The sequence below is a fragment of the Heterocephalus glaber genome, unplaced genomic scaffold (assembly GCF_053883595.1).
Source record: "Heterocephalus glaber isolate CG9 unplaced genomic scaffold, H.glaber_assembly_v1.0 deba00000621, whole genome shotgun sequence".
Lineage (NCBI taxonomy): Eukaryota > Metazoa > Chordata > Mammalia > Rodentia > Bathyergidae > Heterocephalus > Heterocephalus glaber.
Window position 1 is genome coordinate 8823037 of NW_028258153.1, and position 26541 is coordinate 8849577.

The 26541-nt window shown below is 38.6% G+C and overlaps 1 protein-coding gene across 1 annotated transcript in view; it reads right to left on the minus strand.

The window, feature by feature from the left end:
* The window catches only part of Xrcc5 (X-ray repair cross complementing 5), a 97877-nt gene that overhangs the window by 46628 nt on the left and 24708 nt on the right, over positions 1-26541 (minus strand). Inside the window, exons 8-14 of the mRNA XM_087206141.1 lie at positions 25645-25783; positions 21968-22080; positions 19285-19347; positions 13986-14123; positions 12988-13078; positions 10453-10586; positions 4690-4886 (exon numbers count right to left, since the gene is read on the minus strand). Coding sequence (XP_087062267.1) covers positions 4690-4886; positions 10453-10586; positions 12988-13078; positions 13986-14123; positions 19285-19347; positions 21968-22080; positions 25645-25783 — 875 coding nt within the window. The remainder of the gene's footprint in view (positions 1-4689; positions 4887-10452; positions 10587-12987; positions 13079-13985; positions 14124-19284; positions 19348-21967; positions 22081-25644; positions 25784-26541) is intronic.

Below are 26541 nucleotides of genomic sequence, written 5' to 3' on the forward strand. Positions count from 1 at the left end.
CCCTGGGTTCAATTCCCATCACTACCAAAACAAACAAGCAAATCAGGTTGGCTGACAGGTCTAGGTAGCTTCAGAACAGGTAGGGTAGCAGGGGAGGTGAGTGCTGGTCACCTGAAAGACCAAGGCAGGATTAGAAGGCTAAGAATTTTAGTCCTGTCTCCCTCCTCTGGGGAACAGGGGCTAAAAATTAAATTGATCACCAGTGGCTACTGATTTAATCAGTCTTCCCTATGTTGTGAAGTCTCCAAAAAAACTCAATGGACAGGGTTCAGACAGCTTCCAGACAGCTGAACACATGAAGGTTCCTAGAGGACAGCACTCGCAGAAAAGGCATGGAAGCTCTGTGGCCCTTTCTGGACGCCTCACCCTATGCATCTCCTTTGTAATATCTTTCATAATAAACTGACAAACATGAAAATAAACCATTCCGGAGAAGAATGGATGGGAAAGAGGAAAAAATAGTTATGAGGCTATTTATCTTAGTGAAGCAGGCTAAAATAAGGAGGCATACATAAAATACAAGTGGGTGATGCTAGTGAGAGCTAACGTGCTAGTCACTATCTAGGCACACGTAAACTATCTCAGTTAAACTTTCCAGCAACCCCATGAGTTAGCTATTATCACTGTCCTTTTATAGAAGAGCAAATAAAGGCTCATCAAAGGCAGGTATTTGTTACTCCCATTGACAGTAACAGCAACTTGCCAATTTTAACCACTTTAAGGAGGAACGTTTTGGTTTAGATCCAAATCTGACTCCAAAATCAATTAGACACTATACTGACCTGAAGTGAAAAAAGAGGATTTGAGGTAAGTTTAATATAGCTTGGCAAACCAATTAGATATAAAAAGTTAAAGAAAGAGAAGACCTCCAGGAAATCAGGTGTTATTCACTGAAACAGATTGTATCAGCATTAAGTACACTTTGAAAGGGGCATGGAAAGAGAAAGACCATGCAGTTGTATTTCTGGACACACTAAACTTGAAGTAACTTTAGAAACTTAAGCTCTCCTGCAGATAGGATGAAAATTTAGGCTGCAGAGAAATATTCAATGGATTTTGAATCTCTGTATGCGCAATAATAAAAGTTCCTGGCACATGCATTGCTAAGGCAAAATGGAATTACAGCTAAGAGTATAAGCTCTGGAGTCAGACTCCCTGCATTTAAATCCTTGCTCCAACATTTGCCAACTGGGATCTTCCCTAATCCTCAGTCTCCTCAGCTTTAAAGTGTTGTCCATCCAACAATCTACTTCATAGGATGGCCAAGTGGATCCAAACAGATAATGCAAGTAAAGCACTCAGAATTATACCTGCGTTCAATAAATGTAAGCTTGTCTGAGGACAAGTCCTACAGAACATCAACATTTAAGGTCAGCGGGGAAGGAAATGCACCCCCATTCTGAGAGGGTATCATCTGAAGTTAAGGAAGATACGTGGGTAGCACTTCACCTTGTCAAGCGCCACAAAGAAAGAGGTCATAAAAGAAAAGGACTGCAAAGCTGAAGGGAACTGAGCAGGGCATGTCTTGGAAGATGAGTTTCTGAGAGGTGGTGGGGGCAGAGGACGAGAGCTGAGAGAAGCAGCATTGTAGACTTTTCTCCTCATAAGCCTGGCTTGTGGAAGGAAAGATAATAATTAGATTAGTAATTAGTACCAGGCAGTAATTGGAAGGAAGAAGCTGGGGGGATTATTTTGTCTTAGGTAAGGAAGGAAAGAAGCTGGTAAAGGGAAAAGCTGAAAATACAGCCAGATAGAAGCCTTTATTAGTGGACTAAGGTACCAGATAAGACAGAAGATAGGAGCTCAGGGCACAGGTGAAGGGATGAACTTCAGACAGGATGAGGTGCCCTACACCACTGAGACTGGAAAGAAGTAAAGGGAGATGTAAAACAGATATATGCTTTTAGATAAGATGGGCCAGAAAACTGAGGTTTTCCCATCAATTTGTCTCTGTGTTCTCTATGAAAACATTTCTGCTATTATTATCATTGTCATCACTGTTACTAAATACTACAGACATAATTAGGATTTTAAAAAATTTTTACTCACAGACCTCATCATTTGCACAAGTAGGATTAGACCTCAGATGTCTTAATTCTGACAATTTCATTTCAAGAGTGTATGTCTACATTATAGGAAGTAATGCATTTATATGATATGGGTAATATTTAGTACATGGTGGGACTAATGTATCAAATGGTGCTCTTTGTCTCTTGAAATAAAGAAATCACTTTTAACATTAGGTATTCACCAAGTCCAAGATGTGTATCAGACCTTCTCAGATGTTCACTGTTTTCACTGATAATGATACAATTATTGTGTGGGTTTTGACTATTGCCTTTCCTTCAAATAGACTGAAGTGATTTAATATATGTGATTTCATTATTATAATATCTCTTGAGGTAAGGCTGTTTTCAGGTGGAGAAAAGCTCATAAAGGTAAAATTATTTAACCAAACTCAGTAACAAAGCTGGAATGAAAATTAGTGAGTCCCACCCTCAGGACTTTTGTCTTTGATTATGAAACTTTCTTTGTAGACACATGCCACTCCCCAATCCACTCTCCTCCACTGGAAATATGTACTCTGGATACAAGGATGATAAATATCTATAAAAACAGAGCTTAGAGCTGGGGATTTAGCTCAGTGGCACTGTGCCTGCCTCGCAAGTGCAAGGTCTTTAGTTTGCTCCCTGGTACCAAAGGAAATAAAAAACACGACTTAGTGTTATCTTAGTATTGGACATTTGCCTTTCCTCAATCTTAGTTCCTCCACCCCACTCCAGGAAATTTGTGCCCTGGGTACAGGGATGATAGGGAAGAAAAAAAAAAAAAAAAAAAAAAAAAATATATATATATATATGTATATGATATAGCTCAGCAATAACAATTTTTTTCCCCTTAGAGAAATTATCTCTAAAGGTAATTGGAGACTTCTCATAAAAAATGGAAGATTTTAAGAACTATGAAGAAGAGACTGAATCGTTCTTCCTCAATATATGAGGTACTTGATAAATATATGCTAAATGCATCATTTTTGCAGTTCTTAAAACCTAATATTTAGAAATAAGGGCAGAATAGGAGAATGAGTAGGTGTATATGACTGATAATTTCCAGGCCGTAGGCAGATAACTTGGCTCTGTCACACGCCATTATGGAAGCCCAGCATACAGCAGCTTCCAGAAGAGCGATAGGACTACAGCTGAAGGTATAACCACAGCAGGGATCAAATCACTGAACAACAGCCTTCTGGGGCTCGGTGGTGTGTTTTTAACCGGCTAATTTACATTTTAATCAAAGGAAGAAGAGAAAATGGCCCACTTCTTTCCCACAGCATCAGAAGGTAATCAAGATCATGAACTGGAGCTTTAATAGAGAGAGAGAATAGACCGGTGATTGCAGTGAGCCTACAGCAAGGCGTCAAGGGAAGAAAAGGCTGCAGACTTGCATGGAACTGCTCGGAACTATGGATCCAGAGGCATATAGCTAGGTGAGGACAGTGGAGGGAAAGTGGATTTTTAGGGACAGTCTTCCTGTGTGGAAGGCAGGATAGACAAAACAGAGCTGTGAATACCTCCAAGGATATATTAGGAATGTACACGATCGAATCTACTGAGTGCATGATTTTTGTTTTTTATTTTTTGAGACAGGTTCTTGCTATGTAGCTCAGGCTGGCTTGAACTCACTATGTAGCCCAGGGTGGCCTCGAACTCATGGCAATGCTCCTGCCTCAGCCTCCCCAGTGCTGGGATTACAGACATGTGCTAACCACACCTGGCCAAGTACATGATTTTTTTTTTCCAATTCTGACAAAGCTTGGGGTTTTAACCTCTGGAAAGTCACAAAATACGCAAATCTTTCTATCCAACTTGGATGATACTTCCAGCAATGAATTATAGAAACCAGAGAAAGTTTCTGGAAATTATTCAATATTCTTTCACTTGGGTTATTATAGTATCCTTTACTTTGTCAGTGAAGATACAGCTGAGGGAAGGAAATTAAAGAAAAAATAATAATGATCTAAAGCCAGATCTTAAGGGCAGCAAGAAGACGTGAACAGATTATTCTGGTTTGAGAAAAAAAACAGTTGACTTGGTAAAATCAATGTTATATACCTAAAATGATTCTAGATAATCAAGAACAATTTCTCCTAGTTTATTTTTGTTTTTTTCCAATGGAAAGTAATACAAATTCTAAAACAGAATCTGATGAGGAAAAACCTTAATAGCCACTTGTAAGCTTGATTGAAAGATCATATGAAAAGCATTTTGCAACAAATGCCTCCCTAATGGTATAATACTTCCCTAACAGCACAAGCAAGTACATCACTAACATACTAATAGAGTAACTAAAGAAGGGTTGGATTTTTCATTCTCCTTCCAACTTTTTCTCCAAAAATCTCACTGACACTTAAACTCTCCACCAAAAGAACCTCATAACCTTCAGCCCACTCCTCCCATCCTAACCCAAAAGTCAACAACCCAGAAGGGAATCCCAAATCTCAAGTGAACAGCAAGGATAAAACATGACTAATGGGCAGATATGAAAAATCAATATTTCAATGCAAGAGTCAAACATCAAAAGGCTTCTTCCTCTACCTTTGTAATTCCACAATCCCCCAGGCAATGCTTTAACTCCAGAGCTCCTCCAAGACTTCTGCAAATCTTAAATACAACTACATCCAGTACTTACTTGTCTTGGAAAATGTCCTGAGCAGTTACTTGATCTTTTCTCTTGATGGCTTCGGTCAGAGGGAAAAGGGTCTTTATTTTGGAGAGAGGAATCTGAGATTTTGCTGTCACCTCTGCTGGGGGATCCAGCATATTCAAAATATGCTGCTGGATTGGGGGCAGAGGCTCCTGGGGGTGTAAAGCTCTGTGCAGCAGACACTATAAGGAAAAGTATAAGGGTTTTAAAACAAATAGAGATATGATGTATGGCTTCTTTCTATTTTCTAGTCAGGGATCCTGCATCTTCAGTTTGAGAGGGCTGTGTGACTCACCATATGTAAGATACAACAGAGTGTTGGTCCAGAACCACCTTCGTTAGCAGGACATTGCGGGTGTCTAAAGCCTACTGTGAAAACAGACCCATGCCCAGCAGCTATTCCTTCTGCAGACCTCTGAGAAGGGAGCCCGGTCTTTATAAGAGAGCTTTATAAAAGAAGCTGTGGCTTTAACTACTTGCCAAGATCACTCCTGCCTTTGGATCCTGGGCTTCATACTTTGTGCCTCTTCTGCCTCCCCTAGTCCTCTACACAGTTGGTCTTTTATTTATTTATTTTTAATGGTTCTGGTCTTTACTTGAAGACCCAGATATTATTTCCTCAGAAAACTTTCCCTGATACTAAGTATGAAGTAGCTCCTCCTATCACCCAGTCACAGTCTATCCTTTCTCCTATTTGATGTTTTCACAGCATTTATGACTATCTAAAATAACCTGATCAATTTTTTTAGCCCTGCTTGAATGTAAAGATCTTGTCTTGTTTACTGTTAAATTCAAAGCACAAAAAATTATGCCTGGGATGTAATAAGTGCCTAACAGACAATGATTGAAAGAATAAAGTCCTCTTTCCCACCATTCTTTTTATTGACAGAGGTATCAGGAGGCAGCACCAAGAGTGGGCCCAGGTTCAAGGCCAGGCCAGGTACTCCACTCCTCGTATGAGTGGAACCGGACAGCAAGCCACTTGCACTACATCACCTGGAGTGTCTCAGTCCACTAAGCCAGGCCTTGGCGACACTTGTGTCTACCCAGAAGAGTAAATACGCTAAAAGAAGTATAGGAGGGGCCAGGGATTTAGCTCAGTGGTTCCGCCGCCTGCCTTGCAAACGCAAGGTCTCGAGTTCAATCCCCAGTACCAAAAAAAGAAGCATAGGAAGGTAAGCTATGAGATGCCATTAAGAGAAAGAAAAGAAAAAGAACAGTTTACTGATGTTTCCTTCCTGTGACAGAGATTAATTCCAAATTGGGTTGGAGAATAAGGCTGCAACTATTCCACTTTTTGTTATTGTTACTGATATTGTTTTGTCATTGTTACTGATGTTGTCATTCATGCATGCTAGGCGAGTGCTCTATCACTGAGCTACATCCCTGCCTATTCTCAATTTTAAACAACTCATACATTAGTAATTTTGAAGAAAAACTAAGTAGCTCTTAGTTTCAAACTAAGTTTCAGAATTTCAAACTCTGTAATTTCAAACTACTATTTCTTATCACAAAGTGTAGGACGTATACTATACTATATTGTGGTAGATTTGTTCATTTCAGAGTTTGACTCTTGTTTTCCTCTTTCCTAATTACTTAACTTTCCCTGAAAGTCAGGTCTTTTCAGGAAAAGCAAAAGGAGAAATCTAATACTCACAAGCCCTCTGAATCTACCCATAACCTTCTTGTGCATAATCCTTAAATTCAGTGTTCTCCCTCAGTTCATTAAAATAGCTCAACTTACAAAATCCTAAAGAACCCGGTAGGTTTCCTCTCAGGTATTCTTGAAGAATATCTATCTGTGCTATCCAACTGGCATATTTTGGAAAGAGCTGGAACAAATGTTCTACCCAATCTTCCCACTGACAACATCTCACATTTTCAGTATGAATTTTGGGCAATTTCAAACAGTGTTATTATCAATATATCAATAATAAAGGACCTATAAAAATAATAATAAAGGATCTATAAGAGACGTTCTGGAGCAACAACTTCTCTCTCATATTTTCTTAAGTCATACTTTAGGTAAATAAAGCTAAGTGAGATACATATAAAACTCATCCAAGCAAAAAAAATCCTAGTTCATCTCCCACCCCCTAACTCCAAAATGAGGTTCTGAGGAAGTGACAGTTTTTAGTAGCTGGAAGCTGAGATCTCAATCCTTCATCTATTTACTTCTTCTAAGTAACTGTTACTACTTACTGTGATTTTTAAATTTTGAAAAAGATTAGAGGAAGAAGGCTAGCTCAGAGGGTACTAACATTGATTTTAGGAACATTGTATCAATTATTTAAAAGGTGATTTTAACTGTACTCTTGAAACAAGATATATTTTTCTGCATTTTGTTCCAAAATTAGAATTACCTTCTTACCAACAGATTATTAATCACTCTCGGCTATACTTAAAAAGAAAACAAGAAAGTGTCCTGGGCCCCAGGCACCCTGACATCCTCTTTCCCTCTCTTGGGCGTGCTCTCCAGGCATTCTGGCCTGGCTTCCAGCTCAGCGCTCAGCTGACACGGCCTCCAGTCATTAAAGGTTCACCTCCCACCCAAAGGCCTCTGTCATGCTCGCCATTGTTCCCCATTGTGCAAAACTGCCCCTGGGATTCTCTATGGAACACTTCTCCCATGCCTTCTAAGACACTGGTTTCTCCTACTTCTTTCTACTTCTCTGACCTTTGTTGGGGGGTAGAGGCAGAAGTGCTTGGTTTTGTTTTTTCATAGTTCTTTTGATGTCTATCCCTGCTTGTTCACTCAAAGTTTAGGTTCAGCTGTCTGTCCTTTTCTTTATCACTCAATGTGCTCTCCCAGGCCATTTCATTCACTTTTTACCTAAAAGAGGAAGCCTCTCAAAACTATATGTTAGACTGACTTCTCTTCTGGGTTCTGCATTACCAACTTCTAGTGTCTATACTGGGTTAGTCAACAGATAATTCAAATTTAACATTTATAAAAATAAATTACCCTTTCCATCTCCTCATTCTATATTCCTTATCACAATTTGGAATCCTTTCAGTACACAATCCTTTCAGTAACCCCAGCTAGGATCCAATTATCTTTCATTTCTCTCCGTCTCTCATCAACCACCATCTAATCTCTCAAATCCTATCTCCTTTACCTTCTACATCCCTTCAAAATCTACTCCCCTCTAATCTCTTCATCACTGCTCCAACTCAAGCCTCCATGCAGGTCGCTGCAGGTTTCTTAACTGGTATACAGACCACCTCCTCTGCCACCAACAAAGCTATTTTTCTTAAACTATGTTATCCATCTGCTGACAAAATCTTTTAATGATGACCCACTGCCATGAAATCCCAACTCCCAAACACACAAGCTTCTTCACAACCTACCTGCCACCTTTCCCATCATTTCCCACATTCTTTGCTGTGTCTATGGATCCTTTAACAGGTGGCACTTCATACTGTCACACTTTTGTATATGCTTGTAGAGGACTGTAATATAGATTATGCCCAAGGCAGGCTGTAAAGAGTTAACCTCACAATTGGCTTGTTTTGAGAAGTGAATCTAGCTGAAGCCTACATGCCAAAGTCAGAGTAACTTGCGCCCAAATTCCATTCCCACAACCAAACCTTCAGACTATGAGGACAATGTTCTAATTACAACCATATATTTTGTCTATTCTGTTCCTAATTTGAGAATGCTTTTCTTGTCCTTTCTGAGCCTTGTTTACATTAATTTCCATAGAAACCACACATCACCTTTACCCCAACTGATTGTCAATAAAAGTCAGTGCCTGGGACTGTCCAGCGCCTTTGTCGGTTGCACCGGCACTGGTCGTCCTGGCACCCTGCTCTCTCTCTCTCTCTCAGTTCTGTCTCTTAGTGTATTCTTTTTCTCAGACCTGCGTCACACACTGGGCAGGTGGGGACTGGAACCTGACTGCAGGGGCCTCCGGCATATGCTACTCCTTTTATACGGCAAGTCCTCATCACATCATTTTTTTAGGTCCCTGTCCAAATGTTAATTCCTCAGGGCAGCCTTCTTCAACTACCTATTAGCAAGAATCTCTTTTTCTTCTTACTGTCATGGTGTTTTCTGATCACTGGAAACTTCAGGCTTTGTATCTCTCCACTCCTGTTTCCTCTAAAGGGGTCCTTAAAGTAGTTATAGTATCTTGAGCACAACGTATATTCTTAATGCTAAGTATTTGATTTTTTTAAAAAAAAAACATTCAATATATACATGCCCTAGTGAAAATACATAATTTGAATGTACTTTTTCCAAACAAGCCACTTTAAAAATTCTCCCCCCAAAATGCTGTAAAAATCAAGGTTATCAGTGCTCACAGCCTTGAAAGATGAAAATGGCTGCATTTATGACTTGTATCTGTTGGGTCTTCCAACAAAGACTCATTGAACATAAACAGAGCCCATTCTAGACAAATCTTCCATGTAGTAGAAGTTTCTTTTGTTCTGGAAGGATTTCTCATTGCTCTGCTCTTCACTTGCCTGTCAATGGCACAATCTTCAGGTCTTTAATACCACTCATCAAAAGCACCAAAGGATCTATCTGCCATCTATACTTGACTACACTTAGAATATTAAAGTATTTACTGAGGCAAATTCATGTGTTAAATTTCATATTGCTAAGTTTAGAACTAAAGATTTCTTTTAACCACTTAAAGACATTTCAAGCATCAAAAAACCCAGGAGTAGGGATACAGCTCAGCAGCACAGCGCCTGTCTGGCAAGCGTGAGGCCCTGAGTTTGATTCCCAGTACCAAAAAAACCCCAGGAAATTTCTTTCAAGTAGAAGATCCCTTGAATCACAGCAGGACCCAATATGGCCTTGGGTGAGTTACAGGTATTTTATGAAGTGAGTCAACACAGACAGTCCATGATGTCCTGCATAATACTCACCCACCAGGAGTGGGCCCACCATTCCTCTGTGGGGAACAGTTTGCCTGAAAAAGCTGCCTGGGTATTCTGCAATTTTGTGCGGGTCAGAGGAGTCTATGCCTTGCTGTCATCAGCTTAGTACAGGGCTGGAATACTCCCTCCTCTTTAACTCTGATCTATCTCTCCCTTTTCTCGGCATAAATCGGATTTCTTATCAACTCTTCTAATTTACCTTAATCCTCCCACTTTCTAATTCTTCTGGCTTAAGATTCAGAAACACAGGGCTAGGGACTTAGCTCAGTGGTTCCGCCGACTGCCTTGCAAGCTCAAGTTCCCGAGTTCAATCCCCAGTACCAAAAAAAAAAAAAAAAAGATTCAGAAACACATACTGTATTTTATATTTTTCTGTATTTTAATTACTCTTGAATAATTTCATATTATAATCTCCTTATCTGACCTCTATTCTATATTTAATTATGAAATTTTTGACAAACATGACACTGCAATACTTTCTCCCTAATCATGGTTATATTACTATACAGTTCATGTAAGCTTCCTTGCTATTGACTTTAAAGTCATTCACATAGAAATATACGAGAAAAGCCTGAAAAGACACAAAAGAAGAACCTGCTTTTTATTAAGCCCTCCTATATTTTTTTTTCAACTAGGCTTCTTCAAAGAAAAGAAAAAAAGGATTCTAAATTTTCTTTCTACAAGCTCAGAATATTTTTCTCTTTTCAAGTAAAAAGGAGAAACTTTATTTTTCCACTAAGTAGAACAAATGAGGCCCTCAGAACCTCAGAGGATAAAAAAGTTTATTTGGGACTGGCCAATGACCACAGCTTTTTTTCTCACAGCTTTATGAGTGGTTCATCTTTCCCTTCTCACCTGAAATAATCTCTGAAATTCAGGATTTGGGATTTTGGTAGTTGGAAACAAGTCTTTGATGGTGTCTTCCTCTTCATCTTTCTTTATTAAACTCATAGATTCAATGAAAGCATCAACAGCATTCAACTGTGCCTCTTAAAACAAGGAAAAGCAGAAAGAAAAAATGATTATTTCCATTATCCTTCACTACAATAAATAATAAATGTTTTCCATTTATAAATACAGCAACACTGGCAGGTTATATAGCCTGGCTCTGCCAAAAATAAACTCTAGTTATGCAAGTACTTAACCTGAGTCTTGGTTTGCTTATCTGTGAAAAGAGCTAATGAGAATAGCTGATCTCTTAGGTCCCTTTCTGTGCTACCATTCAGTAGACCTTTGACAATGGAGTATCATATCAAAAGCAATGAGTTTGTTCCAGAAAAATGCACTATAGCCATACAAAACTCAACACCCCCATGGAGATTCATACAAAATATTTTGTATTCAATGAGTTGGTACTTTAAAAGTTAGTAATCAGCTAAAAGAAAAACATTGACGAGGAAAAAGAAAACCCATCTAGTAATGAAGCATTAGCTTTCTAAAGACTTACTATAATTTTTATCAGAGTGCAGAGCCTTAACAGGAACACACCATTGGATAAGTGAGCTGATGCCTTTATAAGCTCCTGTCAGGATCAGGCTTTCCTCCTGCAAAGCCTCATGACACTAGGTACCTTGTACATATGTACACCTGCGTACATGTCTCTGTTCAAACTCTAAAGCTCTGTGACAGCAGAAATACAACATTATCCATTTTATGTCTTTCCTAAACCCTAACAGAAGGTGAGCGCTCCTCAATAAAAATCTATCAAGTCAGCAAAAATGGCACTGCTCAAAGCAATGTGGATGAAAGGCAACACCTCTCAAAAACGCTTCCAACTAAGCTACCATGTGTAACTTTCATTCTTCTGACTCATAAACTGTTCAGCTATCAAGCTAAAGGACTGTTTTTGGATTTACATTTACCAGGCAAAAGGGTAAAGGGCAAGCAGTTTCTGAAAAGTACCTTACATTTCTATTTTCACTTTTTTAGATATCTCTTTTGTACAGCTACAACAAAATAAAATACAGTATTTATCATGCAACATTTCTTTCCTGTTTTGAACTTTCCTGTGTAGACTTCAGGCAATAGGATAGCCATCACCTTCTTAAGATGACTAGCACAGAGTATGCCTGGTCTTGAACATGTGCACATTCAGTGATTTCCACCTGCTGCCACCAGCTACTATGAGGCGAAATAACTCTGGCACTGAAAATCCCTACATAAACACTGACTTATGAAATATGCCAAACAGCTTTAAGGATCTACTTTCCACTAGAGAAAATGCAAAGAGAAATACGTTAACTCACTGAACACAGATCAACTAATTAAGAGATGCTCAGTTTTTTTAGATCCTGAATGAGTTACATCTAAAAGATACTTTCTCAACAAAGTTCTCCTTTTAAAGCATTCTACTCATTTAAAGTCTGGAATGGTCAAGAAAGAGACAGACTGTAACATGGTGACAACTACTATACATTTAGACCCGTATCTCCCTCCACTGTGATAGGGATTCATCCCTAAAAGGAAGATACAGGCCCTAAAGACCCATTTTATTCTTGGCCTTTCCACAGCACACTGTTTCCAAAGGGTCTAGCCAAAATAACACACAGGGAGGCCAGGGATTTAGCTCAGTGGTTCCAGCGCCTGCCTCAAAAGCGCAAGGTCCCAAGTTCGATCCCCAGTACAAAAAACATAAATAAATAACACACAAGGAGAATACCATTTGGAGACTCACCTCGCAATTCCCTAATCCTACACTGACAAAGATAATAGCTTTAAACTTATAAATTAAAACATCTATTATCAGTCATTGTTATTTTCATTCTGCCCCATTACACTTTATCATGACCGTCTTAAAACAGTGAGCTCTCTGGGAGACAGGACTTGTGGCTGTGAGAATTACTCAGTGTAACACTCTGACATTTGCAGCCAGATGCTTAATAACAGCCTTTCTCATCAAGCATGGAGTAACTCCTAGCAACAGGAAATAAATAACAGGACTTGGATTGCCACTGTAAACTACATAGGAAGGACAAGGAGCAAAGTTCATCTCTAGCATTGTCATCTTCACTTCAAAGTTATATAAGAACATACACAGAACCCTGAAGTCACAGGTTTGACACTGCACACCATTCCACTTCAGCAGGGACAAACCTTTTGCTTACAACTGGAGAATGAAGAGCCAGCTTCAACAAGCTGTTTTCTAGATACATGCTCAAAGTCAGAAGGCAGAACGAGACTGTGTTTGGAGAGTTTAGGGCAAACCTATCCTTACCACTGGAAAAACACCTGATGACCATCTTCATCATCACTGAGTGTGAGTGTTATGGTTAGAATCCAACTAACTCCACTCTGTGAAAGCCTGGCCCTGACTTATGACTGCAGCCAGGTGATTTCCTCAGAGCAGTTTACATGTAGAGCCATTAATGAGCTGAACAGAAATAAACTCACCTGTGGGAGTGTATTTCTTATTATTTTTCAGGGATGAAAACATGTATTGCCGCAAGTCTTCCATGAAAGGCAGTTGCACATACACTAAACACTAATGGGAAATAGAACAGAGAAAAAGCAGAAACACCAAATTAATGGAAAAATATAAAAATGGTCCCAAATGCTGTGAAACCGGCACAACTGAAATATTTCAAAAATTAGCTTAAATCTAATACATGAAAAGTGTTTTGACTTCTGCTATCAACTATTTAAAACTGCAAACAGTATGAAGGATATTACACATAAAAGAAACGCTTAAAAGAAAGATTATTAAATGATAACTATGAAATGCATGACCAAGTAGAACAAATGAGAGAAGTCAGGGTGCCTGGAAGGCTGACCTGGAAGCCAAGGGAATCTGCCCTCTCTTTACAGTTGTGCCATGGTAGGTTTCCTCAGAAACAGGAACTGAAAGGAATCTAGACCTGTATTTTAAATAGAAAAGCCCCAAATAAACCGAACTTCACAAGGGTCACAATCAAATCACATCTTCAACCTTTATTCACGGTCCTTATTTGTTAAAATGGGGGCAAGTTCTGTTCCCATTTGGTTCTGAGAAGTCAAGCAGGATGAGAACTGAGGGAGGGTCATGGTTCACCTTTACTGATTTCATAAAAAGCTCCTTAAATACTTTAGTAGTTCATAGTTTTCTTACAACTGAAAGCACGGATCACAGATCAGCAATGTCAACGTTACTTGGGAGTTTACAAGAAATGCAGAATCTACCCTCTTCTGTCTCTCTTAGGCAGAAGATTTCTTTCTCCCAATAAATTTTTCCTACTCTTAAAAAAAAAAGAAAAGAAATGCAGAATCTGGACCCAACCCTAGATCTGCAGAGTTAGAACCTGCATTTAAACAACACTTCCAAGTAATTTTCATGCACACTAACAGTTGAGAAGTATGGCTTAGAATAAAGGAGAGGAAGAAAAAAATGAATAAAAAAGACCTATGGGTTTTACCTCATAGGCATCCTTGATAAAAGGAAAAGCCACACCAACTTGAGGATTAGCTCTTCTGTCATAAGCATATCGAACTATGGCCACCATGTCTAATTCATCCAAAGCATGAATCAGGGAGGAAAGTGCGACTGTTGCTGCCTGTTAAGAAAGATGCAAGTGTTATCATATGCCGAATATGCGAGAATTTCCACAAATACTATATATTTTTAAAAATATCATCCACTTCCTTTCTATTTCAGATTTTTTTCTAAGTGCCCACTGGAGGTGGGGATATAGCTCAGTGGTACAGCACCTGCTCAGCAGGCACAAGGTTCTGGGTTTGACCCTCAGCACCACCAAAATAAATAAATAAAATAAACTTCAAGGCCAAACTATAAACAGAGTGCACTTTTTCTGGAACTTCTTAAACTACATGTTGTTTCAACTTTCTTTCTACTCCAAATTCATATCCTCACCCTACAAATTAACTCAATTCTCAGCCTTCCTAAACAAAGTATTTCTGTGTTTCTCTCTCCATAAATTACTACACGTGTATCTTTCATTCTCTTCCCCTGGAAATTTCATGAAATAATAATCTTGCTATTTGCCCTGCTTTGAACACAGTCAGTCTTCAATCTAATCCAGCTACTGCCCTTCCCCTTCCTTAATAAAACCATCTTCTGGAGTCACACATGATTCCTCCATGCCAAGTCCTTGGTTCCGATTGCAGTTGCTGGACACCCAGCCCACCTTGCCCACCCCGGATCTGCACATTCTCCTTCTCTGGCTTCAGAAGTAACACTCTCCCTTAATTATTCTGTTTTGTAGGCTGTCCTTCCCCACGCTTTTCTCTTCTCCCAGCTGATTCTTAAATTCTACTGTTGGCCTTTCTGTCCTATCACTCTAAAATTCTACTTTGGGATTACTTTCCAGTCCCGTGAGTTGACAAGTCAAAAATCTGTGAGGTTAGCTTTAAAACTTTCCTAAGATTGAGACTTAGATTGCCTACTAATTGGTAAATATCTCATGCAGTAACTAGTATTGCATTTTCAGGTACCTGAAGATATCCATGACTAAAACCACATTTATTATCTTTCCCCAGTCTCCTCCTATGTTCTCTATTTCCATCAATATCACCTTCCACTCACTAAAACTAGAGCCCCACGTCTTTGATAATGCCACCTTTCTCATCCCTCAACTTAACTAACTCTAGACTGTCTCTCAAATCCATCACTGCCACCCCTGTTCACGGAGCTGAGCATATCACTCCCTTCCATAAAAACTTCCAATGGCTCCTGTTCCAATTTAATTGAGATGATCAGTGATTGTGGGTGTGTCTTGTACCTTCTCTCCCCTGTAGCTTCTGCTTACATAACTTCCTCCAAGCTAGACTGCCCCCTCCACATCTCTGGTTCTCTAGCTTCTAACCCATTTTCAAGACCTATTAAATTGACACCCTCTCCATTTCAGATTTGCTTTACTCAATTCTCTCCCTTTCTTAAACTCCCTAAACATTACACACTTTTCTAGTATCACAGATAACCTGTGTCAAAGTTAGCTAATTGTATTTCTATTTCCTCCACTAAAAACCTATGTTCTCAATACTTTTCCATCAAAATTCTCTAAAGATTTCATCATAGACAAATTCTGTTTTCAGCTCAATGGAAAGAATATTTACTTGGTGCCTATTCTTTGTTAGGTGCTCTCTTAGGCTCCGTCAGAAAACAAAGATGTGTCCCTGACCTCACTGAGCTAATACAGTCTCCACTAGCAAAAATAAGAGATGTAGCAAATATAAGATGTCTATGCTCTAATAATAAGTCCCACATGAAAGGACCAGTCTGAGGAAAAGATTACTTCTAGTTTGTTTGGAAGTTTTCACTTTCATGTCTTGGACAGGGGTAATTAGGGTATTTAAAGGCAAGATGGGGGTCATGAATGACTGTCTCATTATAACACCATACTACACCTGCATTCAACTCAATTGAAGCTCCATTTCCCTCCCTTTCCCTTCTCCACTTCTCCTCCATACACAGAACAAATAAGCATATAAAAGTACAGATTTTCTATACCAAAAATAATTATATGCTCATAACCACAGAAACAAATTTTAAAGGAGTTATTCACAGCATCACAGAATATTTGAGTTAAAATAATAGTATTGATTTCGTTTAACAATGTACATACAGATTCATTAGACTGGTGGTACTGAAGATTCTGCTTAGAAACTTATAGAGAAGGGGATCTGACTATCTCACAAAAAATTCATTTGGAGATCCTAATTTTTGTTGACAAAGTAATTCTTCATCTGGAAAAAAACCCACTACATGTTGGTCTCAGTTCACCCCTCTGACACGAAGAAAAATTCCAATTCCACACAATCATCCTCTAGATGTATGCGGCATACTATTAAATCTGTCATCCCTCCTATTCCCCATCTACCCACACATCTTCTTCCCCACGTGCTGTTTTTTTCCTATACTAGGCATTGAAATGAGGCTTTTGGGTATGCAAGGCAATCACTGTATCATGAGCTACATCTCTAGACCTTTTAATTTTTTATTTTGAGACATGGTCTCACTAAGTTGGCCGGTGGCCTTGAAATTGTGATGCTCCTGCCTCGGCCTCACAAGTAGCTGGGATCACAGGGATGCAACACCAGGCCTGGCTTCTCTCTGCAATTTTTTACTGGAAGTACTCATATGTCAGAGTTCCCTGACTCTCCTGTTTATTTTATAAACTCCAATTAGATAATAGCATTTTTTGACTTCTACAACAAAAAGTGACACTAAAAGGTAGTCCTTTGCCATTTAGAAGATGAAAATGTCTTTTCTTGAATGACCTTGAAGTGACCTTAAGCTATGCAGTATGCAAATCCATTACACCAAATGGAGCCATTCCTGTTGAAACCTACAAAGAATCTAGGAGCCATGGAAAGGAAGTGGATACACTCAGGTCACTGACACCTGCTCCAGGAATCATCTCACAGAATCAATCCAGTAAGACAGCCTGTCCTGTCTTTAAGAATATCTATATTTATCCAATGATGACCAAACTAACTCCCAACTGTAATCTTAAGACTAGCTTTATACAGTAACTGTCATAAGTCACTTATGGTTTGAGTCTAGATGTCCTCCCAAAGCCTCATTCAGTCACAGGTGGCTTCAGAAGTGGCTGAATCTAGAGTGTATGGTGCAGGGATTAAGGGCCTGTGATTACTAAACCAGTACACTGATGGGTTTGGCAGGACCTTACCCTGGTAGTCTGGATAAGATAAAAGGGGCAGAAAGACGCCTTTAAGGTTCTCTTGTTGCTTTTTGCTGTCTTCCACCACCATGAACTGTTGTCCTTCTGCCACTCTGCCTTAGAGCCAGCCAATTATTGACTGAAACCTTGACAAACTGTAAGCTCAATAAACCTGTGTGGCTTATGTCTCGATGTTCCCCCAAAGCCTCAGGCAGTCTTTTTCGAAGGTAGCTAAGTCTGGAATGTGTTATGCTAGGATTAAGGGTGTGTGATTACTAAATCACTACACGTAAGTGATTGGTTTGGCACCACCGTAATCCCAGTAGTCTGAATAAGATAAAAGGAGCAGAAAGACATTGTTAGGGTCCCTTGTTGATTTTGCTGTCTTCCACTGCCAAGAACTGTTTCTCCTCTGTGATGCCCCTCCCATCTCTCTTGCTGCTTTTTGCTGCTTCTGTCACCATGAACTGTTGCCGCTCTGCCACCCTATCTTGGAGCCAGCCAATTATGGGCTGAAATCTCTACAAACTGTAAGCCAAATAAACCTTTTCTCCTTCAACTTTGGGTGTTGGGTATTTTGTCTCAACAAGAGAAAAGTAACTAAGACACTCACCAAGTAGAGCATGCCAGCTCCCTCAAGTACCAAAAGTGTCAATTGACACTCTTCTTTTGTGATAAGTTGCATAGATTTCTGTCCTAGTGAAACCCCCAAACTCTTCTGTTTTTCAAACAAACCAGAGGCAACCAGATCTCTACATGTGTGTCCCAAGTTGGAATCCTATTCTTTATTCCCAAATACAAGTTCTTTTATAGGAGCTTTGTCTATTTTTATTTCACACTGACAACAAAAATTAGTTAACCTATACTAGGCCAGATTCAAATCATGCAATTCTTAAGGCTGCTCTCAACTAGCAAGTCTAGATAATCACCCAACACATGTGTCAACTCAACTTTATGATATGACATCCCTCACTGCATTTCCACAATTCTCATGAAGTGATCAGAATTTTCTGTGTAAAGGGACAAATAGGGCCTAAAACCCCAGCAGAAGTTAAAAAGAAGTCCTGGTTTGGCGGTACACAAAAAAAACATGCATGTACTTAGAGGATTTGATTCAGAAGAAACCCACGAACTAGAGTCCTCAAATTTGAAGATTCACATATGTCTACTGTGCACTAATGAATCTGTTCGGTGCAGTGTAGAAGCCAAGCATTTTCTTCTCCTAATTTTAACTGTTCTCACAGAATACTGGCATACTCATCCACTAGACCAGCAGCCAGTTATCTTCCAGAAGTGAGGAAAAAAGAAAACTATACCTGTTATACCAACACCCTACTCCTATCCCTAATTTCAAATGCAAATGCTTCAGAAATTTGGAAACTTACTTAAATTGCCTTAAACAGATACTAGACTGCAATCTTCCAGTTAAGATTAATATCTCGGAGGAAATAATGAGTTCTGACTTGGCAGTAAGAAAAAAAACTTAATAAGAGGTAAATGTGAATGTAGGATGCAAAAAGCACTGTTAGCCAGGCAGAAACTAGCCTGGAAACAGAGTACTTGAGGAATGTGGTAAAGAGAGTGCAAAGAGAAAGGGAGAGGGTAAAAGACAAATTTCCTCAGTGATACAGGTAGTCCAGTGAGTCTCTGAAGCACCTCTCTAGGATGCTTATGCTAACACTAAATATTCAGTGTTTATAAAAATCAAAATGTCAATGCAGGGCCAGACATTTAGCTCCGCGGCATAGACCCTGCCTGGCAAGCGCGAGGTCCTGAGTTCAATCCCTGGTACCAAAAAAAAATGTCATCCTGACCCCAAACCTCCTTAACATTTGGCCGTGAAATTTCCACACCCAAATGCACTTGTTCTCCAATTGCAGAACTATGTTCTCAGGTCTTTTCGTTATGCTAAGACAAACTTGTTTATCATTTCTCCACTTTCAAAGTCAAAAGTCAGTGAAAATTCCCACTGCTATTACAAGAATTCATGTCATTTTAAACAAAGCCTCAGGCCACTTTCATAAAATGACAGTTCAGTTCTATAGTACTACCTCAAAGATCACAGTCAACTTACCTCATCATCATGTGCTGGAAAGACCTTTAAAACTTGATTTCCCATATAGAATTTTCTCTGGACCTATAAGAATAAGAGAGGGAAAAAAAATTGCTTTTGATCTAAAATAAGAAATATATATAATTACTATGTCCCGTGGTCCCATGTTGCTAAGAAAGTCTATTCAAACCATTCTTACTGGGAAACATTCACAATTACTAGGAACAATTTATTACTTGAGGCCCAATTCAATTCAACACAACAAACTGAACACCTAGTATGTGTGTTTCATTGTGGATACTACAAACACAATAGTGAATAGGATATAATCTTGTCCTTAAGGAACTTAGGTAGATAAACATGAAATTAACTGCAATGCAATATTATAGTGCTGTAAGAGCACATAAGGGCACTAAGCTTTGTCATAAGGGTTTAGGGAATGTGTATGCAAATGGTGACATCTAGGCTTAACATCATCATGTGCTGGACTTAAAAGACTACGTAGGAATTAACCTAGGGAACTCTGGGCACAAGATCCCAGGCAGAATTAACAGAGTGAATAAAAAAGTAGAGTGATATAAAAGCATAGTAAATCTGAGAAACTGCTTTTAGAGTAGAGCAGGGCCAGTGAATATGGGGAAAGATAAAGAAATCAAAGTGGAAATAACGATTAAAATGTATAATAGATACTGGGAGATGAGAAGAAAATGTTCAACTGGGAAGGGGAACAAGGAAGGGAGAAAGGAAGGAAGAGACATGAAAAAAAAAAGGTGAAAATAGGGCCAGGGATACAGCTCAGTCATGCTGCACCTGCCTCGCAAGCACAAGGCTTTTAAGTTTTGAAGGCACCTATTAACAGCTTAGGCAATCATGACAACAGTTCTTCTCAATGTCATTGAATTATTCTAACACACACATGGACAGGGATCATATGCTAGAGCAACATGAAGAATTTCAAATCTAGAATAGAGTAGCTGGGCCCCTGGCGCAGGCCTGTAATCCCAGCACTTGGGAGGCTGAGGCAGAAGCATCGAGGGAAGTTCAAGCCCAGCCTCTGCTACACAGTGAGTTCAAGGTCAGCCTGAACTGCATAGCAAGACCCTGTCTCAAAAAAACAAAACAAAATAAAATAGAATACAGGGTAACATTTATCTTCACTCTAATTCTCTTTTATATATATGTATAAATATTATATTTTTATTTATCTATTGAGTTTATTGGTACATTTTAGGTATACCTATGATCACATTCATCATTGGGAATTTGAACCTGTACATGATAGATCTTGGTTCTTTTTTTTTTTTTTTTTGTACCAGGGATTGAACTTGCCTTGCGCTTGCGCAGCAGGTGGCGAAACCACTGAGCTAAATTCCCGGCCCCTTGGTTCTTATTTTTTCCCATTCCTCTGCCCTCCCTTCAACCTCTCCACCCCTTCCTATATACATAACCTTTGTTTCTTTTTTTCCTTCTTTTCTTCAATTTTTTTTTCTTTCCCTTCTTTCCTTTCCCCCACCCCCTCTAAACAGTCCAAAAGCCCAGCAACTGGTGAGTGGATGAAGATGTGGGGTTTTTAATAAAATGGAGTAGTACTCAGCCATAAAGAAAGATAAACTTGAGACATTTATAGCTAAATATGGATGCACCTTGAAGCCATACTCTTAAGTGAAATAAATTTGACACACCTGTGTAAATACCGAATTGTTCCTCAGGTGTGAGAAACTGAAGGTGTAAATGAGGACCAAAATGTGTAATAGATACTGTGAAATAGAGAACACTAGTTTTCATTTGAGTTTGTTAGTAAAATTCTCTTTGTCCCTATAAAACTTGGGTAAAATACACATAAAAAGATACACTTTACATTTATAAATAATAACTGATCTCTAACTGCCTACTTCAAGAACACTTAACCTAAGATCTCTGGAAATCTTTTAACAATTCTTTCTAACATTGTCTGTGGTATCCAATGGTGAATTCCCCATTGGGTCCATTTTGGGCATCTCTGCTTCAGTGCCTCAAACACATGTAACTTAGATTAAGTTTCACATCCTAGAACTCAACATTGGACACTGACAAAAAGAAAGGTGATCGGGGCTGGGGATTTAGCTCGGTGGTTCCACCACTTGCCTCGAAAGCATACAAGGTCCCAAGTTCGATTCCCAGTACCAAAAAAAAAAGAAGAAAGGTGATCAGCACAATGAATGGTCATTTAAAACCCAGCCAGGGCCGGAGGTTTAGCTCACTGGCACCAGCGCCTGCCTGGCAAGCACAAGGTCCTGAGTTCGATCCCCAGTTCCACAAAAATAAATAAATACATACATACATACATACATACATACCCAGCCAGATCCTCAAAGGTCTAAAATATTCCATTATACATAGCAGTTTACAGAAAACAACAGAAAAGCAAAGAATTGGATACTGTTTTTTTATGGTTACTATGAGCTATAATGGTTAGTAAGGCAAAAAAAAAAAAGTGATTTAATTGAATTTATCATTCAGATTTGTACTAAGACTCTTCTACATCTTTGTTTTCCTCTTCAAAAACTAAAGGTGGCAACACTAAACCTCAGACCACATTTTAGAAGACTAAGGTAAAATAAATAAATATTGTAAATAAAATGGCCAATCAAAAGTACACCATCTCAAGCAATAGGTGGAAAAAGGGTCATGTATTTTGCTCAAAATTGCAAAGTAATTGCTGTACCTGAGAAGATCTACAAAATCCCAAAACAGAAAAGCACTTCCCCTCCGATTTATATTTCATTTGTTCCTCATCCACTTTAGAGAAAGGAATTATGTCACTTCCATAGCGGAACCCTAGAGAACAAGAGAAGAACATCTGTTAAGTACATGGGGCCTCATTTTCTCCAAGCTGAAATGTGCTCTATGCATATATTAACAACACACACATACTCCAGAGTCTGCCTCCATCTTCTATTCCCTGGAACCAAATTACTGCCCCTTGTGACCAACAGAGAAAAAGCAGTAGCAGATACCAAACTATACACACAATATAAAAATTAAAATCTAATTACATTTTTAAAGTAGCATCTTCTTCAATATAGTTACCTTAGTGGTTATCCAGCCTGGAATAAAGAACAGAGCAAATGCAACGTATTAGCTATCCTCCCAAGATAAACCATGGTTGACTAAAGTACAAGCGTGGTTTGTAAACATAATAACAAGAACACATTTATTCAAAAACATGGAGATCCACAGAGAAAACCACCCATAGGAAATTTTCAGAACAAAATGTTCTGAAAAATGTACACTAGAGACATACAAATACCTAAGGGATGACAAAATTCTTCCATTTAGAAATATTCAACTGATAAGTTGCATGTTTTTCTTCATTTAAATTTATTTTATATTTGGAATTTTGTTTTTTTCTCTTTATGCAAATATTGCCTCTGATTAAAAAAAAAAAAAAAAAGACAAAACCTCAACTCCGTTCACTGCCACCACTCCATAAAAGACCATGCTCTTTCAGCACACAGCATCTTTATATGTGGTAAGCAGAAGAGTTATCAAAACTCCAGGATTCTGGCCTTGGGTAAATGCAAGGGAAAAACCATTCATCTTTAATCTAAAAAACAAAAATCCTGAGTTTTCAGGAGCAGATTCTGTGATCCAATGTTTATTTGTTCCTGTTAGTCTGTTGATACCATGCATTTAAGTAAAAAGACACATATTTCTATCTTCCTATGTCTTTTTTTAAAAACTGGCAAAAACAAAATCCAACAAAATATTAACAGAAATATATGGTACATGATTTTTTTTTTTTTTTTTTTTTGGTACCGGGGATCGAACTTGGGACCTTGCGCTTGCAAGGCAGGCACCAGAACCATTGAGCTAAATCCCCGGCCCAGGTACAGGATTGATTTTCTTAACTTTTCCCTGTGTCAATTATCTTTCTACTTAAATTGTTTAACAGTAACTTGAAAGTTTTAATTAAAACTGTCTTGTGTTTTCTGATTCTTCTACTTAAAGGGCAAATATCTCTATCTTTTTCTATATGGCAGAAAGTGTAGAACAGACTATAACATTACAACAGGTACAAATATAGTGAATGTTTAAATTTTAAAAAACATATTACAGTAAGTCACATTGCCTTATTGTAATGATGGGAAAAGTGTGTTGAAGCAATGGGAAAGTACTCTTAGTATTCTGAAGGGGATTAATGGCAATGTGTCTTTTACTATAATAAATTTTTTAATTTAAACATTCACTCTTATGTTTCAATCATGCCAAGTTAATCAAACATTTAGGGCAATTTCCATCAAATAAAAAGGTTAACATTTTCAATAAATTTAGGACATTAAGGCAGCCATGACAGCACAATGAAAGACGCAAAAGAGGACTTCCAAAACTGCTTCAGATATTGTCAAGAATGGTAGGATGGCCAGGTGTGGTGGTCACGCTTGTAATCCCAGAACTTGGGAGGCTGAGGCAGGAGGGTTGCCATGAGTTTGAAGCCAGCCTGGGCTACATAGTGAATTCAAAGCCAGCCTGGACTACATGGTGAGACCCTGTCTCAAAAAACCAAAAACAAACAAACAAAAAGAATGGTGGGATACGTGTATTTGAACTGAGACACGATATTTTGTGGGGTATTAATGGCAATGTGTCTTTTATTGTAATAAACTTTAAAAAAAAGTAAATATGCTCCATATTTTTTAATCACACCTCATATAGCCATATTCCTTTGCCCACATATGCATACTAGTCCTGTGGGCAAAGAGAACTCTACATGCTAGGCTATGGAGAATAGACAGACAAAAGATGTTGATGCATAGCTGCAAAAATAAAGGAAAAATAATGTATTCCTATGCATTTTGAACCCAGTTTTTAACCTTTCACCTTCCATCATAATCACCCCCACTATAAATTTTCTTTTTGCCTAAGATAATCACAACTTCCTTGGCTAACCATCAAAAAAATTAGCACCCTTATTTCTAGCCCCTGCTTCTCCCAATCCATTCCATATCTGGTTGTCGTATTCATCATCCTAAAATTCAGTTCCAATGACATCCTGCTCCTAAAAATTGTAAATGGCTCCATTTTGCTTTAAAAATTATCCATAAATTCTTAGCCTATCATTCAAAGCCCTTCATTAGTCGGTCCTGATTCAGAATAATATGTAGGAGCAATCTCTGAAGGAGATTCAAGCTGCACCTGTTGCTGTGTGACTTCGAACACATTAATGAATGTCTTTCAGCCTTTGTTCTCTTATCTGTAAAATGGAAATGGTAGAAGTACCTGCTATAATAGGCTGTTGTGACAATCACAAAGGCAAGTGCACTGTCTATTAGATACCACCTATGCCTACTTTCCTGGTCTTGTCCTTTCATCGTGCTACTCTTTCTACTATAGCTAGTTATGCCACCAGGATAAAATGATTAGCCATAGAATTATGATTCTAATCTAAGACTGATTCCAAAATTCATGTTCTATGTTGCTGATTGAACTAAAGAACTAGTAGGATATTAATTACATTCTATACACAACGTATCAGGAGAAAGACTGATAACTACCACCACTCTTGAACTACCCTATTCTGCAACATATAATTATATGCAATGAGTTACAGCACCACAGATGAAACTGTTTTCAAGAGTTACAAATCAAAAATGTACTGGACAGTGCACACCCTGGCAAGAAATGTACTTAAGGACCCTAGGAGATGCTACCCTAACCATTCTTTGATATTTTATCATTTTAGCTCTTGAACATTTGGATATTTTTAGCTAGTTTCCAAGTCCTCTAGGTAGAGATACTATCTACACATACTATTCAAGCCAAATGGGTATGATATATGAGTTGAACTTTAAAGATCCTAGTGAATGTAAAGCAATATAATAAGCATAATTTTTCTTATACCCTAAATTAACTTAAAGGACCATATCTGGTAGGATATAAAACCTGAAACTGGCATATAAAGAATTATGAAGGAGGGGCCGGGGATTTAGCTCAGTGGTTTCGCCGCCTGCTGCGCAAGCGCAAGAACCCGAGTTCAATCCCCGGTACCAAAAAAAAAAAAAAAATTATGAAGGAAGGAAAAAATTTTTTTAATTCTTTAGCCACTTGACTTAATACTAGCATTCTCCTAGCTAGTCAGTTTCCTATAATGGAAGGCTAAGTATTATGTCTTATCACTTGAAACATTTAAAATTCAGACAAATGAAATTCTCAATTGTCTTCCTAGGATGCATCCTGCCTAAACTCAACAGAGGAGCTAAAGGACCTGTGTCCCTTCAGAGAGTTGCATCTGTGAACTCAGAGAAGCGTCTCTAAGTGAACACCAATACAAACCCTAGCCTGCCTCATATCACCTTGAAGAAAATGTATTTTAGACAAAAGCACAAACTCTTACTAACATACCTTGAATAGTGTCTTCTTTGGACACTTCAGTTTCATCATCATCATTTAAGCAATAAACTGTTTCTTTTTGTATATCTTCTTTCTTCAGGGTTCGTGCATCCACAACTATCCAAGTCTTTTTAACTTTCTCCTGCAGAATCTTATTTCCAAAAGACAAATAAAGGGAAAATAAAGACAAAAACCTAATACAGCAAGGACCCGAGTTCGATCCCCGATACCAAAAAAAAACCTAATACATTTTCTGGTTCACATGAAAAAGAATCCAGAACAATTACTCTAACTACAATGTTGTGGTTGCTCTTGCCTTTTATGGAAATCTTAGTTTATTTCATAAAAAGAAATACTTTATAACTCTCCTACAGTCTATTTTTCCCCTAGAGAAATCAACAGATAAATATGACTATCTGAATATACTATACCCTCAGATTGCCTAATAAAGGGGGACCAACATATTTTATCACAGTTTTCCAATAAAAAAAGAATAAATAAGTCAGAAATCAATAAAATGGAAACCTACATAAAGAAGAAAAAGAGAAGACTGTCCTCTCATTCCTAAGGACACAATTCTAGGCCTTGATGAGCTAAAAAATAAATATAAATTTCAAAGTACTCCCTTGGTCACGAGTCGCGCAGAACACGCTGAATCAGCCCGCGCCCCTGCAGCAATACACTGGACACCCCCCACCCCGCTTCTCTGGCCTCTTCTCTGTACAGCCATCTGGTTCCACACTACAACGACCCAGAGGACACCGGACCACCAGACCACTGTACTGGGTAAATTGGAGTCATCTTCACCTCCCATCAGGACCGGGCCTATCTTCAGGGGAGAGGCAGCTGTAACCTGCAATACAACTCTGCAGAGTTCAACCCTACAGGAGGACAAGGAGCTCAACCTGG